Below are 18,422 nucleotides of genomic sequence, written 5' to 3' on the forward strand. Positions count from 1 at the left end.
AAATCCAAAACTTTTGGTCGCCACTGTATCTTATCAGAGAAATATGATTTTTTTTTCTCTTCTGGACTGATTATTCATTATCAAAATTGTCAATTCACAACTAAAATCTGTCTTCAATGAATACAGACTTTCCCATTACTGAGATAGAAGATGACTGTTAGTACTCATAACGTTCTATGGAGGACTGTCTTTTCAAGAGAACTTGCCGCAGAATGTCTATCTCTAGCTCCTCCCCCCACCCCTTTTCATAGAATTTTAATATCACCAACTGCCATCTCCTATCTCAGTAATGGGAAAGTCTGTGTTCACTGAATGCAGATTTTATCAATGAATGAAAAGTCCAGGAGGAGAAAGAAGCAGATCTGATAAGATGTATTACAAAGTTTCTTATTTTCATGTGCACTATTGATTTATGAAATAATAAAGCGACGGTTGCCCTTTAAGATTGCGTAGACATTAGTGATGAGCGAGCATGAATTGTTAACCCTTTCGGCGAGCACGCTCGGGTGCTCGCTAAGTATTTGAGTCGTGCTCGGCATCTATGTTAGTGTTACCGCAGCGGCGTGTAGCTGTGACCCATGCAGGGATTGCCTGCCATAAACTCTTTATCCAGGTGCCACATATTTTCTACTCTATTAGATAAGAAATATCCTTTATTTATACTTTAAACCTCCTGCTACACTCGTGTGATTGCTCCAGTGGGTATCACCCTTCCTGACATCCTTTTTTTGTGCTCTCAGTTGGCATATTAAGTAATTGGACTGTAAAGGACATATTGATATTCATGCTATGGCAACTCCATTTTGTCTACTTGCTTCAAAATCATGTTATTATACTCTTTGCATAACATACATTCTTTCCTTTTTTCCTTCTTGATTCATATGCAACTTTCCCACACTAACCTTTTCTCTCAAGAACATTCTATGAAATACCCTGCTCCTATTATCTAGCTAGTCTGAGCCGGGATGTACGACCTTGTAACTTTCCACCATGTACCGAACTAACGATAATATGACCATATGTGTATTTCCGTAATAATTGTACTAACATTGGTTCAAGCTTGTAGTATGGCTGAAGGTGATTGGATATTAATAAACTCAAAACAATATAAAATTCTAAGTAGAAATAAGCGGGGTTAGAGATTCTTGAATCCCCCCCCATACAGAGCTTTGCCTCCGTCTGGTTTTCTATTGGATTGCAATCAACCTTGTAACATAATAATTTGACACTCACTTGGTCAACCATGAAGGGTCATTACTGCCCTCCCTCAACAGGACAAGTTTTCTGGAAAACTACTTTACCGAAGAAATAGCCCCTACTTATTATTTGATCCCTGTGCCGTTCTAGTGTCATCTCTCCAGTGGGCATCGCCCTTCCAGATTTCCTTTTTTTTTTGCTCTCACTTGGCATTTGAAGTAGTTGGACAAGCTTTCTGGAAAACTACCAAAGAAATAACCATTACATATACAGTGATCGCCCTGATCCTCTAGTGTGCATTGCCCTTTTCGACATCCTTTTTTGCTCTCACTTGGCTTATGAAGTAGTCTGCCAATAATAGCATAAAACCTAGGAGTATTTGGTCTAGAATTTTGTTTTTCCTTTTGCTCTTTCTTTTAGAAATGTATCAAGACCTGATGGGCTTCGGGACATCTCCTGAGCACACAGCCGACAGTGACTTTGGCTCTACATCTTCTGGTAATTTCAGTACTTGGGTTCTCCTTTAGGAGTTGCTCATGGTGTCCTCAATACTAAGTTCTCGTTTTCTCAAATTCCTAGATGAGAGTGAAGAAATCGTTGATTCTCAAGACGTAGAAGAAATCTCTGTGATAGAGAACTTTTACCAGCAGGGATTGTCGCAGGATAAATCTGATTTGGACAATGTAGACTGTGAAGCTTCGCCCGATAAAACAATAAAACCTGAGGAGTGTTCACATTGTCGAGGTAAAGCCCTGCAAGACCTGGGCAGTAGTATACAACGCTTACATGCAGAGGTGGTGGCCATGAATCACATGCTGGACCTTCTAGCTACCAACCAAGAGAAAGCTCAGGAAGAAACTGCACGCCATCGAGAAGAGACTGCCCGTTATTGGGCTAATAAGCTCAAACTTCTCATGAAAGCCAATTAAAGCACAGCCAAAAAGCTTTCAATGGAATCTTCCTCGGAGACAAACTCTCACCGTCATAATCAGACTCTTCAGACGGGAAAAAGGGAGCTGAGGAACTTACGAAGGAGTACCTTCCTTACAAGAGGTGGATCTTCTGCTTCACTTACTCGGAAATGTGGAAAATGATAAGGATCTGACTTTTTCAGTATTAGGGGCATTATGAGTTGCGTTACATCTTTTCCAGACTGAATCGTATATATGTTATTTCAACTGAATGGCCCGTATTTTACTCTAAATCTATAAAAATATATCTGTTGTGGTTGCTTTATTTTCTATCATTATTATTTTATCATACCGACTATCCCACATATTCATCATTATCAGTCCGTATTTCCGCTGTCGTCTGACTCAACGGAATCCATTGGCAAAGATGTGGAAAATGCAATGGCTTCCCTAATAGCTGAACATAGCCCTTGACAAGTTACGGTACACCAGGTTCTGAGCATCTATTGCGATTATCAACAGGTTAGAGATGTGATCAGGTCTAGTATTCCTAAAGGGCTAAGTGTCCGTTGGATGGGTGCTAAGTTACTGATCCCTGGGGGATCCAATAAATGGGACCCCCACAAATCTTGAGAAAGTGGCTCAGCGGAGGCCTGTCTGAATGGAGGTTGGGCATGTGCACCTCTGCTCCATTCACGATCTATCAGACTGCTGGAGATGCCCAAGAAAAGCAGAGGAGCACATGCTCTGCTCCGTTCAGACCGGACTCTAGTGAAAAGACTGAAGAAGAGTGATCTTAAAATTAAACATAGTATTAAAACTACTTTTTAAAAGGAAAATATCACAAGAAAATGAGCTATTGATCGCAGGATAGGTGATAACTTACTAATGGGTGAGTGTACAACTGCTGCGGATTTCTGGGTGTCCAACCGATCGACAGGACACTTATTCCCAATGGGAAACTTTTATCCCCATTACAAAGTGGAGCGGCAGAGCAGATGTCCATTCATTCTCTATGGGGCTGTCGAGAAAAGCCACAACTTTGGCAGCCCTATAGGGAACAAATGGAGCCATTGTCAAGTATGTGTCCTGCCAGTCCATTCTGGCCCGTTCTGCCAATCCTAGCAGTCGAACCTTCACCGATCAACAAATTAACTTGTTTTCACCAGAAGTTTTGAACTTCTTTTGTTTCTTTTATGTTCCATGTCACTGTTTTTTTTAAATATTTTATATTCTTGAAGTTTTCACTCTGATTTTCTGTATTTTGTGTCCTCTGTATTTCCTTATTATGAATTATCACTGACATAATTGAATGGATTGTAGAGCAAAGCAGACTACCATGATATACAGTTATATGAAAATGTTTGGGCACCCCTATTAATCTTAAGCTTAATGTTTTATAAAAATTGGTGTTTTTGCAACAGCTATTTCAGTTTGATATATGTAATAACTGTTGTACACAGTAATGTTTCTGCCTTGAAATGAGGTTTATTGTACTAACAGAAAATGTGCAATCTGCATTCAAACAAAATTTGACAGGTGCATAAGTATGGGCACCTCACCAGAAAAGTTACATTAATATTTAGTAGATCCTCCTTTTGCCTCTAGTCGCTTCCTGTAGCTTTTAATGAGTTCCTGGATCCTGGATGAAGGTATTTTTGACCATTCCTCTTTACAAAACAATTCCAGTTCAGTTAAGTTTGATGGTCCCCGAGCATGGACAGCCCTCTTCAAATGATCCCACAGATGTTCAATGATATTCAGGTCTGGGGACTGGGATGGCCATTCCAGAACATTGTAATTGTTCCTCTGCATGAATGCCTGAGTAGATTTGGAGCGGTGTTTTGGATCATTGTCTTGCTGAAAGATCCATCCCCTGGTTAACTTCAACTTTGTCACTGATTCTTGAACATTATTGTCAAGAATCTGCTGATACTGAGTGGAATCCATGCGTCCCTCAACTTTAACAAGATTCCCGGTGCCGGCATTGGCCACACAGCCCCAAAGCATGATGGAACCTCCACCAAATTTTACTGTGGGTAGCAAGTGTTTTTCTTGGACTGCTGTGTTTTTTTGCCGCCATGCATAACGCCTTTTTGTATGACCAAACAACTCAATCTTGGTTTCATCAGTCCACAGGACCTTCTTCCAAAAAGAAATTGGCTTCTCCAAATGTGCTTTTGCATACCTCAGCCGACTCTGTTTGTGGCGTGCTTGCAGAAACGGCTTCTTTCGCATCACTCTCCCATACAGCTTCTCCTTGTGCAAAGTGCGTTGTATAGTTGACCGATGCACAGTGACACCATCTGCAGCAAGTTGATGCTGCAGCTCTCTGGAGGTGGTCTGAAGATTGTCCTTGACTGATCTCACCATTCTTCTCTGCCTTTCTGATGTTTTTCTTGGCCTGCCACTTCTGGCCTTAACAAGAACTGTCCCTGTGTTCTTCCATTTCCTTACTATGTTCCTCACAGTGGAAACTGACAGGTTAAATCTCTGAGACAGCTTTTTGTATCCTTCCCCTGAACAACTATGTTGAATAATCTTTGTTTTCAGATCATTTGACAGTTGTTTTGAGGAGCCCATGATGCCACTCTTCAGAGGAGATTCAAACAGGAGAACAGCTTGCAAGTGGCCACTTTAAGTAGCTTTTCTCATGATTGCATACACCTGGCTATGAAGTTCAAAGCTCAATGAGGTTACAAAACCAAAAAAAGGGCTTTAGTAAGTCAGTAAAAAGTAGGTAGGAGTATTTAAAACAAGAAAATAAGGGTGCCCATACTTATGCACCTGTCAAATTTTGTTTGCAGATTGCATATTTTCTGTTAGTACAATAAACCTCATTTCAAGGCAGAAACATTACTGTGTCCAACAGTTATTACATATATCAAACTGAAAGAGCTGTTGCAAAAACACCAATTTTTATAAAACATTAAGCTTAAGATTAATAGGGGTGCCCAAACTTTTTCATATAACGGTATAGTCACTGGTCCAGACAATCCTAGGAGAAATGTGGAAGATACACACATAAAATACACACGGGAGCCTTTTTGTGCCATGATGTCTCCTACGTAGACCACAGAAGTAGCAGCTTGGCCGTATCAGTGACCGTGATGGTGCCTTCACTTGAATTAGATTGAATTGTAGTACCATTCACAGTATGTGCAAGAAAGAGCTTCCAGGTGATTCATTACTTACTCCAAATCTTTCAGGAATAATCCAATTTATTTTTATATACAAACAGCGCGTTTCGGCTATACATAACATTAGCCTTCATCAGGTAAAATCATAAAAGAAGCATTTATCTAGAATAATAAAGGAGGAGGAGGAACTAATCCAACCCCTCGATCAATTTTCATCAATTAAAAACACGTGCACTTCTAGAAGGTATTAAGCAGTTAATTAAAAGTGAACTCTATATTGATTTGGAAAGAGAAAAAAAAAAAACATCACTATATATTGTTCTTTCCTATTCAATAAAAAAAATTTTTCCTCTATAAAATTAATAAAATTGTTTGTCATATGACTCCATTTACTATCCTATTTACTACTTCACTGATAAGGGAAAAATATTTCTCCCAATTCTAGAATATAACGATGTCATCGATATTAAGAACTCCATTTTTTATCTTATCTACTACATTACCAATAAGGGAAAAATATTTCTCCCGATTCTAAGGTATATCGAATTTATCACCAATAGATGAACCAGGATCTGCCGGGATTAGAACTCATACATTTACTTGCGTATTTACTCCATTGAGCCACTCGCAGTTGTAGTCTCTGGGTGCTTAATTTTTCTTTTTATTCTCTTTAGCTTTTCTCCCTCTACTTCATTTACGAGGTTTGCAGACTTCGATTTTTAACCCCAAAAATTTATCGGTATTATATGTCCTCTAATTTATCATTGAGGCCGTCAGGGTTCTGTATATCCAGAAGGCCTCCTTTTTATTTAACTGTTGTATCCTGTTGGAAACATCTCAATCGGTGTCCAAGTAACAGTGAATTCTTTTTTATGTGTTAGCAAAAGGAGTCTTGATAGACTATGGATAAGGAGACCGACTCTAGCGTTGTGTCTGTGGCCATTCGGTCGGGTTCGGACCATTTGGGTGGTCCTCCCCACATACTGGAGGCCACAGTCACAATTTATAACGTATATAACAAAGTCGCTTGTACTTGTCAAATGTTGTTCTATCGGAAATATTTCACCTGTACTCTTGGAAACTATTTTTACTATTTTATGTTTAAATTCTGCAGTAACCTTAGTAGCGTATGCTAATTCATGAAGGGTCGCATTGGAACAACAGCAGTCTGTCACAAGATTAAAAGTAGCCAGATTTTCCTCTTATTTTATTTTCGTTACTGCCCTGAGGGTTTTGACTTTTTCATCCACTATTTGGTTCCAGAGATATGATCCCTTATTTTTAGTGCTAATTTTCATGGTCCTTACTAAGGGGAATGTGCTCGAAGGATCCTCGTGGGCGAGTCTGTAGGCTGCTGTGTATTATCGCCCTGTGCGTCACGCCCTTTGGTATAGACTCTAAATAAAAAGACCCATATCCCTGGAACTGTATGGTGGGTTTTAAAGAAAGAAAAAAAAATGGAATAATTGAGGGAGCAGCAGGGACAAAATAAAAGCCAAAACCGACCTGGAGACTAGATCTCCTTGAGCAGAATGGTATGTACTTTCTCAGCAGATTAATGTGAGAGCATACCCGTTTTCTTACACAATTCATGAACTAGGGACACATGTCTCATGAGCCATATTATTGAGCAGGTCATTGAACCTGTAGCACGGTCTTCGGATGATGGCAACCAAGAACAATGGAACATTTATCTGTTATGGTAACAAGTAAGATCCAGCAATGCCAGAGTATCTGTTATGGTAACAAGTAAGATCCAGCAATGTCAGAGTATCTGTTATGGTAACAAGTAAGATCCAGCAATGCCAGGGTATCTGTTATGGTAACAAGTAAGATCCAGCAATGCCAGAGTATCTGTTATGGTAACGAGTAAGATCCAGCAATGCCAGAGTATCTGTTATGGTAACGAGTAAGATCCAGCAATGCCAGAGTATCTGTTATGGTAACAAGTAAGATCCAGCAATGCCAGAGTTTCTGTTATGGTAACAAGTAAGATCCAGCAATGCCAGAGTATCTGTTATGGTAACAAGTAAGATCCAGCAATGCCAGAGTATCTGTTATGGTAACAAGTAAGATCCAGCAATGCCAGGGTATCTGTTATGGTAACAAGTAAGATCCAACAATGCCAGAGTATCTTTTATGGTAACAAGTAAGATCCAGCAATGCCAGAGTATCTTTTATGGTAACAAGTAAGATCCAGCAATGCCAGAGTATCTGTTATGGTAACATGTAAGATCCAGCAATGCCAGAGTATCTTTTATGGTAACAAGTAAGATCCAGCAATGCCAGAGTATCTGTTATGGTAACAAGTAAGATCCAGCAATGCCAGAGTATCTGTTATGGTAACAAGTAAGATCCAGCAATGCCAGGGTATCTGTTATGGTAACGAGTAAGATCCAGCAATGCCAGAGTATCTGTTATGGTAACGAGTAAGATCCAGCAATGCCAGAGTATCTGTTATGGTAACGAGTAAGATCCAGCAATGCCAGAGTATCTGTTATGGTAACAAGTAAGATCCAGCAATGCCAGGGTATCTGTTATGGTAACAAGTAAGATCCAGCAATGCCAGGGTATCTGTTATGGTAACAAGTAAGATCCAGCAATGCCAGAGTATCTGTTATGGTAACATGTAAGATCCAGCAATGCCAGAGTATCTGTTATGGTAACATGTAAGATCCAGCAATGCCAGAGTATCTGTTATGGTAACATGTAAGATCCAGCAATGCCAGGGTATCTGTTATGGTAACATGTAAGATCCAGCAATGCCAGAGTATCTGTTATGGTAACATGTAAGATCCAGCAATGCCAGAGTATCTGTTATGGTAACATGTAAGATCCAGCAATGCCAGAGTATCTGTTATGGTAACATGTAAGATCCAGCAATGCCAGAGTATCTGTTATGGTAACATGTAAGATCCAGCAATGCCAGGGTATCTGTTATGGTAACAAGTAAGATCCAGCAATGCCAGGGTATCTGTTATGGTAACAAGTAAGATCCAGCAATGCCAGAGTATCTGTTATGGTAACGAGTAAGATCCAGCAATGCCAGAGTATCTGTTATGGTAACATGTAAGATCCAGCAATGCCATTGTATCTGTTATGGTAACATGTAAGATCCAGCAATGCCAGAGCAAGATAGGGAAGGACATGCAGAGAGGAGAACAAAAAACAATAATATTTAATCAGTTCATGTTTATAGATTGGACGTGAAAGGTCATTATTAACCCTTTCAGGACCCTTTTTTTTTTTTTTTTTTTTTTTTTTGCCTTCATCCAAGAGTCACAATGCTTTTTTTTATTATTATGATCACATCAACTTAGCTGTATGAGAGCTTGTTTTTTATTAAATTAGTAAACTTGCGCTTTTTATCCTGGCCACTGGGGCGTTTCCAGACTCATGCTTTCTGTCCTTTCAGCAGTTTTATCATCAGAGGCTTGATTACAATGAGCGGTAACACCGCTATACTCACAGGATCCACCAATCACCACAGGCGACGTCACAGCTCACCCTGTTCCCCCTCCCTTCGCCATGTACTTTGCACACGCTCATTAAATGCTTCAATACAAAAAATAGGGTCGGGGTCTGACCATTGGGCTAATGTACCTGTTATTTCCTGAAACACAAGTGTAACAAAGCCTCGGTGGTCAGTGCAATAATGACATTTTTTTTGTATTGTAACTATGTATAGCAAATGTTTTTAATTAGTTTTTTTTTTTTGTACTTTCGTCCCAACAGAACCCATCTCACCCCATGGACGAGAGTCGCCATCCAATGAAGGTAGAAAAGATAAACCTAATTGTACTCATCAAAAACTAAGATTCCGCAAGTCTGGCAAACAAAAACACATGGCGATAAAGTTGAATAAAGAATCTGCTTGCTGTAAGAGAACAGATGGTGTCTTCGAGAACGCGAGTTCTTCAGAAAATGAAGAAAGTCAACCTGAAGACCATGAAGAAAAGAACAGCAGCAAACCTCATCTACGTAGATCGACTATCAAGTCAAGATATAAGAGTGAAAAAAGTAACAAAGATTCTCCGGAGATCTTGAAATGTAATATCCCTTACACTCCCTACAAGGTGCAGAAAACCTACATATGCACCGAATGTGGGAGAAGCTGCATCTCAAGTTCTCACCTCGTTATACATCAGAGGTCCCACACTGGAGAACGACCTTACTCCTGCAACAACTGTGGAAAAAGTTTTGCCCGAAAGTCTTCTCTGGTCATCCATGAAAGGATTCACACAGGAGAACGTCCATACACCTGCACACATTGTGGGAAGAGTTTTACTAGCAGTGCCACACTCTCCACTCACATACGAATCCACACCGGAGAGAGACCTTACGTCTGCTGGGAGTGCGGGAAAAGTTTTACCAGTAACTCTTCTCTGTTTATACATAACAGGACACACACAGGAGAGAAGCCATACATATGTGTGGAATGCGGAAAGACTTTTTCATGCACATCCGCTCTGGTCATACACAAGAGGTCTCACACGGGAGAGAAGCCATTCACCTGTGAAGACTGTGGGAAAAGTTTTGCTGACAACTCTCGACTTGTAAAACATAAAGCCGCTCATACCGGAGATTGGGCATTTGTCTGTACTGTGTGCGGGAAAGGATTTACTTGCTACTCCAACCTCAATGTCCATCAGAGGTCACATACGGGAGAGAGGCCATATGCATGTAACAAGTGTGATAAGAGGTTTGCCCTCAATAGAGATCTTGTCCGCCATCAGACGACCCACACCGGTGAAAGACCCTATGCTTGCTCTGAGTGTGGCAAATGTTTCACTCGTAAGGCTCATCTAACCACCCATGTCAAAATCCACTTACGTGTAAAAGCAGTAAAGGTGGCTGAATGAGCAAAATTTTTCAGCAAAATGTAGTAATGCCGCATGTGCAGCCATGATGCCAACTGCCTTTCTATCGAAGCATTACCAAATAGGTCCGAAGTACAATGGTACAGTTATGAACATCACACATCCTTTATAAGTACTGCATGACCTAATAAGTACATAAAACATCAAGATTACAGCCATGTCTGAAAGTGTTGGCACCCTTGAAATTGTTCCAGATTGAAAATTATTGGAATTACACATGTTTTGTTACACACGTTTATTTGTGTGTATTTGAACAACATGAAAATATGCAAATTGGACATAATTTCACTCAAAAAAACCCAAATGGGCCAGACAAAATTGTGGGTAAACAATTTAGTTTAAAAAATGTGATGCTTGTTCAAACTCACCTGTGGCAAGTAACAGGTGTGGCAATATGAAAATCATACCTGGAACCAGATAAGAAGGGGAAAAGGTGACTCAATCTTTGCATTGTGTGTCTGTGTGCGCCACTCTAAGCATGGAGAACAGAAAGAGGAGAAGAGAACTGTCTGAGGACTGGAGAACCAAAATTGTTGAAAAATATTAACAATCTGAAGGTTACAAGTCCATCTCCAGAGATCTTGATGTTTCTTTGTCCACGGTGCACAACACAATCAAGACTTTATAACCCATGTCACTGTAGCTAATTTCCTTGGATGTGGGTGGCTTAGAAAAACTGATGAAAGGTTACAACTCAAGATAGTCTGGATAGTGGATAAGCAGCCCCAATCAAGTTCCCAAAAAATTCAAGCTGTATGCAATTTCTTTTAGTTACAATTTCAATTACAGTTTCATCTATTGCCATATACAGATGAAATGTCCCTAATCCTTGTTTGGCATATGTAAAGATTTTCTTTTGCCACAAACTCCTCCAACTTAAGATCCAGACTCCAATACATAGAGCAAATACAGGAGCAGCTAGTTCCAAATGCACTAACAAGCTACATTTCAGGGAAACACCCTCTTTCTCGAGCATGACTGTATGCAAGGCATCATGAAATCTGAAGATTCCCAAAGGATTTTGGGTGGCAATGTAGTGCCCAGTGTCATAAAGCTGGGTTTACATCCTAGGTCATGGGTCTTCCAGCAGGACAATGACCGCAAACATACTTCAAGAAGCCCCCAGAAATGGATGGAAACAAAGTGCTGGAGAGTTCTGAAGTGGCAGCAATGAGTCCGGATCTAAATCCCATTGATCCCCTGTGGAGAGATCTTAAAATTGCTGTTGGGAGAAGACGCCTTCACATGAGAGACCTGGAGGAGTTTGTAAAAGAAGAGTGACCAAAATTCCAGGTGAGAGGTGTAAGAAGTTTGTTGATGGTAATAAGAAGCAATTGATTGCAGTTATTTATTCCAAAGGGTGTGCAACCAAAAATATTAAGTCAAGGGTGCCAACAATTTTGTCCTGCCAATTTTTGGGGTTTTGTGTGAAATTATGTCCAATTTGCCCTTTTTTCTCTGTTTTTTTTGTTCCAATACACACGAAGGGAATAAACATGTGTAACAAAACATGTGTAATTGCAATAATTTTCTGGGAGAAAAACTTCATTTTCTGGAACAATTTGATTGGTGACAACAGTTTCGGCCATGACTGTATACTGTGGGTACGGAAAGTATTCAGACCCCTTTAAATTATTCACTCTGTTTCATTGCAGCCATTTGGTAAATTCTAAAAAGTTCATTTTTTTCTCATTAAAGTACACTCTGCACCCCATCTTGACTGAAAAAAAAACAGAAATGTAGAAATTTTTGCAAATTTATTAAAAAAGAAAAACTGAAATATCACATGGTCATAAGTATTCAGACCCTTTGCTCAGTATTGAGTAGAAGCATCCTTTTGAGCTAGTACAGCCATGAGTCTTCTTCAGAATGATGCAACAAGTTTTTCACACCTGGATTTGGGTGTCCTCTGCCATTCTTCCTTGCAGATCCTCTCCAGTTCCGTCAGGTTGGATGGTGAACGTTGGTGGGCAGCCATTTTCAGGTCTCTCCAGAGATGCTCAATTGGGTTTAGGTCAGGGCTCTGGCTGGGCCAGTCAAGAATGGTCACAGAGTTGTTCTGAAGCCACTCCTTTGTTATTTAGCTCTGTGTTTATGGTCATTGTCTTGAGGGAAGGTGAACCTTTGGTCAAGTCTGAGATCCAAAGCACTCTGGAAGAGGTTTTCATCCAGGATATCTCTGTACTTGGCCGCATTCATGTTTCCTTCAATTGCAACCAGTAATCCTGTCCCTGCAGATGAAAAACCACCCCCATAGCATGATGCTGCCACCACCATGTTTCACTGTTGGGATTGTATTGGGCATGTGATGAGCAGTGCCTGGTTTTCTCAACACATACCGCTTAGAATTATCCCCAAAAAGTTCTATCTTCATCTCATCAGACCAGAGAATCTTATTTCTCATAGTCTGGGAGTCCTTCATGTGTTTTTGAGCAAACTCTATGCGGGCTTTCATATGTCTTGCACTGAGGAGAGGCTTCCGTCCTTTCCTTTGAGCTCATGATTCTCATTTGGTCTGACATGCACTGTGAGCTGTGAGGTCTTATATAGACAGGTGTGTGCCTTTCCAAATCAAGTCCTAGCAGTTTAATTAAACACAGCTGGACTCCAATGAAGGAGTAGAACCATCTCAAGGAGGATCACAAGGAAATGGACAGCATGTGACTTAAATATGAGTGTCTGAGCAAAGGATCTGAATACTTATGACCATGTGATATTTCAGTTTTTCTTTTTTAATAAATTTGCTAAAATTTCTACATTTCTGTTTTTTTTCAGTCAGGATGGGGTGCAGAGTGGACTTTAATGAGGAAAAAAAATAACTTTTTAGAATTTAGCAAATGGCTGCAATGAAACAAAGAGTGAAAAATTTAAAGGGGTCTGAATACTTTCCGTACCCACTGTATGTTTCATAAACTTTTCAACTATTTTGTCACTTCAATCATCAAGTTGTTTGCCTCCATGATACTGTGTGATAGATGTAAATTCTTTGTCTCCAAGTTGGATGTCCTGAGGCTTATTTTTAGATTTGTTCTTGATGCTTAAAAGCACGAACTTATCATATGGACCATCACATTTCAGTCGTAGTAAAAGTAACTGCAACGGGGCCCAAGGACCAAGGAGGACGCTTTCAGATGCCACTATTTTGCTCCTTTCAGTGGTGGATTTTGTACTGTTCAGTGCTCTTATTTGGATTCTGATTAATAATAATAATCTTTTTATTTAATATAGCGCCAACATATTCCGCAGCGCTTTACAATTCAGACAATTTACAGATATTATTGGCACTGTCCCCATTGGGGCTAACAATCTAGATTCCCTATCAGTATGTCTTTGGAGTGTGGGAGGAAATTGGAAAACCCGGAGGAAATCCACGCAAACACGGGGAGAACATACAAACTCCTTGCAGATGTTGTCCTTGGTGGGATTTCTTCACGAGATCAGTAAACAACATCCCTTGATGGCTGCTCAAGTGGGAAGTCATTCCTAACCATGGACCTTTATGAATTCTAGTTATGCCCTTCTTTCCAGTTGACCTATTCAGATAAACCACAATGAATGCATTAGGCTAACATTTATGTTACCTTTATCTACCCATAATGAATGGTATATCAAGTGTTGAGTTCTTGGGATGATTCTAGACCAGCAGTGGGGAACCTCAGGCCCGCGTGCCGTATGTTGACGGGCAGATAAACTGGAGACCGCAGTACTTTGGTCTGCAGCTGTATTATGATGGTCTCTGGCCCATTAATATCTTCTTGCTCTGTAAGCATGCTCACGCAGTGTTCACTACTGGGCGCTGAGGCGCGTGCAACGAAAGATTATGTCCTGACACCAGTGCCGGCTTCAGGACGTACTTTGTGAGCGAAGTTAGCTCGCAATTTGTGCGGCCCCAGAAGGATGGAATAAATATCCAAATGGCCCTTAGCAGAAAAACAATTCCCCACCCTTGCTCCAGACTAAGGCTTCATGCAGAGAGATTTTGCTCCCTTTCCCCAACTCTTCTCTTCTAAGGGTCTACTGATCAGTTGTTTACCAAGACTTCTATTGATTCCATGTTGCCGCAACTTCTCTTTGGCATCCAAAGAGAAAAGTAAGACATCATGACTCAGTCTGATAAAAATTCTGTGGGATCAACCATCTATGAGCAGTTTATCAGCTTTGGGCAACCCCTACTGGTTAGAAGGGTCCCTTGACCATAAGCAATTATCCATGGAGAGTAAATGCTCCCCTACACAGACCAACATTTCGGCAGGTTTAGTCAGCAGTCTTTTGGGGAATATAAGGATCCAGCATGTCTGATTTTTTTTTCCAATTTTTTAGTTCTCCAAGTGAGAAGTCACCGCCGGAAATGTCTTGTAGCGGCTCTCTCATAGAGAGCACACGAGTGTTCGGCAGAGTGAGCGCCCCTGTATTTGGGAGAGTCGGATAACATGGCTGCCAGCTGAACCATTCAGACAACTATTTAAAGTGTAGTGTCAAAAAATGAGGATCCGGAACAGATGACGCCTCTATATTTTATTGAAAGATATTCCCATATCATACGCTAGCAGAGAAGAGAGAAAATCCATACAGCCATTAAATAGCGCTTCATGGTGTACCACTGGGGATCAGCAGGAGGGGAAAGGTATTGGTAACACCCTGGTGGAGGAAGAGTTATGGGGTTGTCTGGTGATATGCATTCTCTAAACTGTAGGTGAGGTTAAGCAACTTTGACCAAAGGCAATGAACTTGCAAGACGCCACATGGGACAAAGGACCCAGACAGCAGTGGAGGCCGGTCGGCAGATGCAGCAGGAATGTGGTTGTACATAGGAATAGCAGATAAGTTGATGCAATCTGGTAACTTGCATCAGCGATACAATTAACCACAGGAGCAGAAGAGTTGTAGGGTGCAATAACACCAGAATACCATAAACAAAATAGTAAACAGGCATCAAATAGCAGAAACGACTGTTTTACTTGACATACCTGAGCTTATTCCATAAAGACAGTGGATGTGGACTTCATATGCGCTTCTGATTCCAAAATAGATCCAAAGACAGGTTTTGTAGAATAGTGGTTTATTGTCAACTTGTTTTAAAGTCAAACTAACTCCTTCCTCAGGACAAGACAACCACATGCGAAGTTCATGTTTTTACGGTATATCCTTCATTAATCCGTGGATGACGCCGCAGCTAACAATTGTGCAATAGTGGTTGTGTCACACACAACCCTGTCAGGTGGGAAATTGACCATTATTCACCCACTCTATTACTTGGATAAGACCCTATTGCACCTTGCAATCCCTTTCTAATTACTGAGCTTATTAGCAGTGACAAGTTTGCAACTTGTCACAGCAGAGCTGAGCTTGCAAAATCACATGGTAGCAAAGCTGCTATACTTCCTAATTACTCAGACAAGACATGGCTGCCCGAGCAAGCCTTAGAAAGCTTTGGGTGGTGGTTACATAAGTGATAGCTGGCAGTTTAACAGAGCAACCTGGCATGGACTGGTGCAAAGGGAGTCAGCCATAGGGAAGGGAGACAGGCCCAGCTCTGGAGCTAGGACAGGTGAGTAACAGGTAACCACTGCACATACCAATCCCGACTCACGTGTTCAGTTGTCACTATCCATTAACCACTAGAGAGGCGTCATATAGATATACTAACAAAGAAGTTTTTAATTTCTCTTAAAATTATTCCAAATAAAGCCTTAAAAAATCACTCAATGTGTTTCAGCTGTAGTTAAAATACATCCCCTAGAGATGGTCATATCAATTTGCAAGACTCCAGGGCATCTGCCAGGTCAGTGGTCTTTGGCTGCAGAATGGCTGGCTCATGAAACTCTAATCTCTACTAGTTTTTATTAGCCAGACTGGCTCAAGACCAGATAAAATGGAGATGTTTGGCCATCAAACACAGCTTATCAGCATAAACACCTCAAGCATGGTCACTGGTAAGCACGGTGGTGGATGGGTGATGTTTTGGGATTGTTTGGCAGCCACAGGACCCAGCATCTTGCAATCTTTGAGTTGACCATGAACTCCTCTGTATTCCATTCAAATGTGATACCATGTATCCCAAAGCTAAAGCTTAGTCGATACAGAATCATGTAAGAGGACAACAATCTTGAGTAGTAATGAGCGAACATACTCGCAAGTACTCGGTACTCGCCCGAGCATCTCAGTACTCAAGATGCTTGGAGCTGGCCGAGTACTCGCAAGATGCTCAGGTCCCCTCCCTGCATGTTTGGTGCTCTTTAGAGCGCCAATGAACATGTAGGGATTGTCTGCCACACACTGTAATGCCACAGCCATGTTGGTTGTGGCATTACAGTGATTAGCTGGCCGCACAGCATCATCAGGTCTATATCAGACCTGGCGCCGCCATGCTCGTCACAGTCACTCCGGAATCAGGCAGAGTAGGGAGAGGTGCTGCTGAGCTAGGGAGAGATTTGCTTGCTTCTAGTTAGTGTAGGTATACCAAACTATATTAGAGACACATATCCATCTCAACAAACAGTCCTTCTGAGGACTAATCCATCTGCAGAGATATCAGGCAGGCAGTGTCTATAGGCAGGCAGGGTATATAGCAGACTGCAGTGCATATAGCAAAAGGGTCCATTCCAATTCTGCCTTCTGCTGGTGCTTTTACAGATATTTTTAGAAATAGCCCCAGGTATCAGGGGCCAGGTATAATTTTTTTTTATCTTAATCATGATTATTTGCTTAAAAAGCAATCCAGAGAACACCGTTTTTCTGTGCCATTTGCTTGTTGGCACTGCAGAATACAGCCAGGTCCTTTCCATATTACAGCACTAAAAATCCAGCTATTTAAAACTGTGTTTTCTCTGTCACACGGATCACATATAAGTTCGCTCCAAATTCAGCCATTTGTAGTGAGCATGGAAGATATTGTCCTCCATTTAAAATGGGCAAGGCGCATGGCAAGGGACAATGAGCTGCACGTGATGGTGATAGTGCATGCAGAGGACAAGGCCGTGGGCAAGCTGAAATTGTGCCACAACAAACACCCACATCTTCTCGCCCGACCTTCCTGTCCCAATTCCTAGGGGACCGCAGCACACCACTATTGAACCCAGAGCAGTGTCAAAATGTTGTTGGTTGGATAGGGGATAATGCTTCCAGTCACTTTGCCACCACCACCACCACCCTGTCTTCCACATGGTCAAGTCTCAGTAGCCGTGAGTCTGGACCGCATATTCCTCACCCTGATCCTCCTTCTTCCCAGCATGCCGAGTGCGCGGAGACAACTGATCCCACACTTGGACACTCCGAAGGGCTGTTCACTTTTCCATTTATAGGTTCGGGCCTCTCGCCCGGTCCACTTGAAGCGGGGCAAGAGGAGATCGCATGTAGCGATGCCCAAATATTTGAGCAGCCACAGTCAAATGAAGGCGACGGTGGGAAAGTGTCACAAGAGGTGGACGATGATGAGACACAATTGCCAGAAAGTCAGGAGGAGGACCAGGGTGCGGAAGTGGAAGACGAGGTGGTGGATGATATACTAACTGACCCAACCTGGCAGGAGAACATGCAGAGCGAGGACAGCAGCACACAGGGGGAGTGAGGCAGAGCACCCCAACAGGCAGGAAGAAGCAGTGTGGTGGCCGCAGACAAAAGGCGGGCAACTGCCCTCTAGTTGTTTTTTAAAAACTCTGCCGATAACCCCAAAAAGGCCATTTGCACCACCTGCCAGGCCAGCATCAGCAGGGGTAGCAAAACTACCAGCCTGACGACCACCAGCATGATCAGGCACATGGCAGCAAAGCACCCGACTTTGTGGGCCGAACCCCAGGGTCCAGGAACAGTGTCTGCGGGTGACACCACTACATCTTCTGCTGTTGTGCATGCAAGCCAATCCTCTGTCCATAGTACATGCGAAGATGCCTCCTGCCCTGCACCTATCGTTGCACACTCTCAACTTGCTCCATCAGCAAGCACGTCCTTGTCCCAGCGCAGCGTTCCAGTTGTCTTTGGAACGCAAGCGCACATATGCAGCCTCCTCCTCTTCAGCCTCCATCTCCGAAATGACCACATCAGTCACAAGCTGGAATCACTGCAGCACTGCCTCAGCTCAGCTGCCGGATCTGCTTGTCAAAGTATGTCGCCTGTGTGCCCAATTTAGAAAGTCAGCTGCAGCTTCTGCCGCTCTTGCTGTGCTTCAGCAGCATTTGCAGCTTCTGTTTCACAGACTGGTGTGTGATGTCCCCATGCGTTGGAACTCTACACTGCAGATGTTGGGAAGGATTTGTGAGCAGAAGAGGGCAGTTGTTGACTCCCAGCATCAACAGGGC

General features: G+C 41.9%; 1 protein-coding gene across 5 annotated transcripts in view; it reads left to right on the forward strand.

The window, feature by feature from the left end:
- LOC141152754 (uncharacterized) overlaps positions 1–18,422 on the forward strand; it is a 104,341-nt gene that overhangs the window by 31,833 nt on the left and 54,086 nt on the right. For 3 of the 5 annotated variants that reach the window (XM_073637403.1, XM_073637404.1, XM_073637405.1), the window contains one exon: positions 8,984–11,737. In XM_073637403.1, coding sequence (XP_073493504.1) covers positions 9,094–10,110 — 1,017 coding nt within the window. In that variant the 5' untranslated portion in view covers positions 8,984–9,093 and the 3' untranslated portion in view covers positions 10,111–11,737. Of the gene's footprint in view, positions 1–8,983; positions 11,738–18,422 lie in introns of those variants that run through there. The other 2 variants (XR_012247145.1, XM_073637401.1) reach the window with 2 other exon arrangements.

Source organism: Phyllobates terribilis, unplaced genomic scaffold, assembly GCF_046119375.1.
Source record: "Phyllobates terribilis strain yellow unplaced genomic scaffold, ASM4611937v1 Scaffold_6__1_contigs__length_29720123, whole genome shotgun sequence".
NCBI lineage: Eukaryota > Metazoa > Chordata > Amphibia > Anura > Dendrobatidae > Phyllobates > Phyllobates terribilis.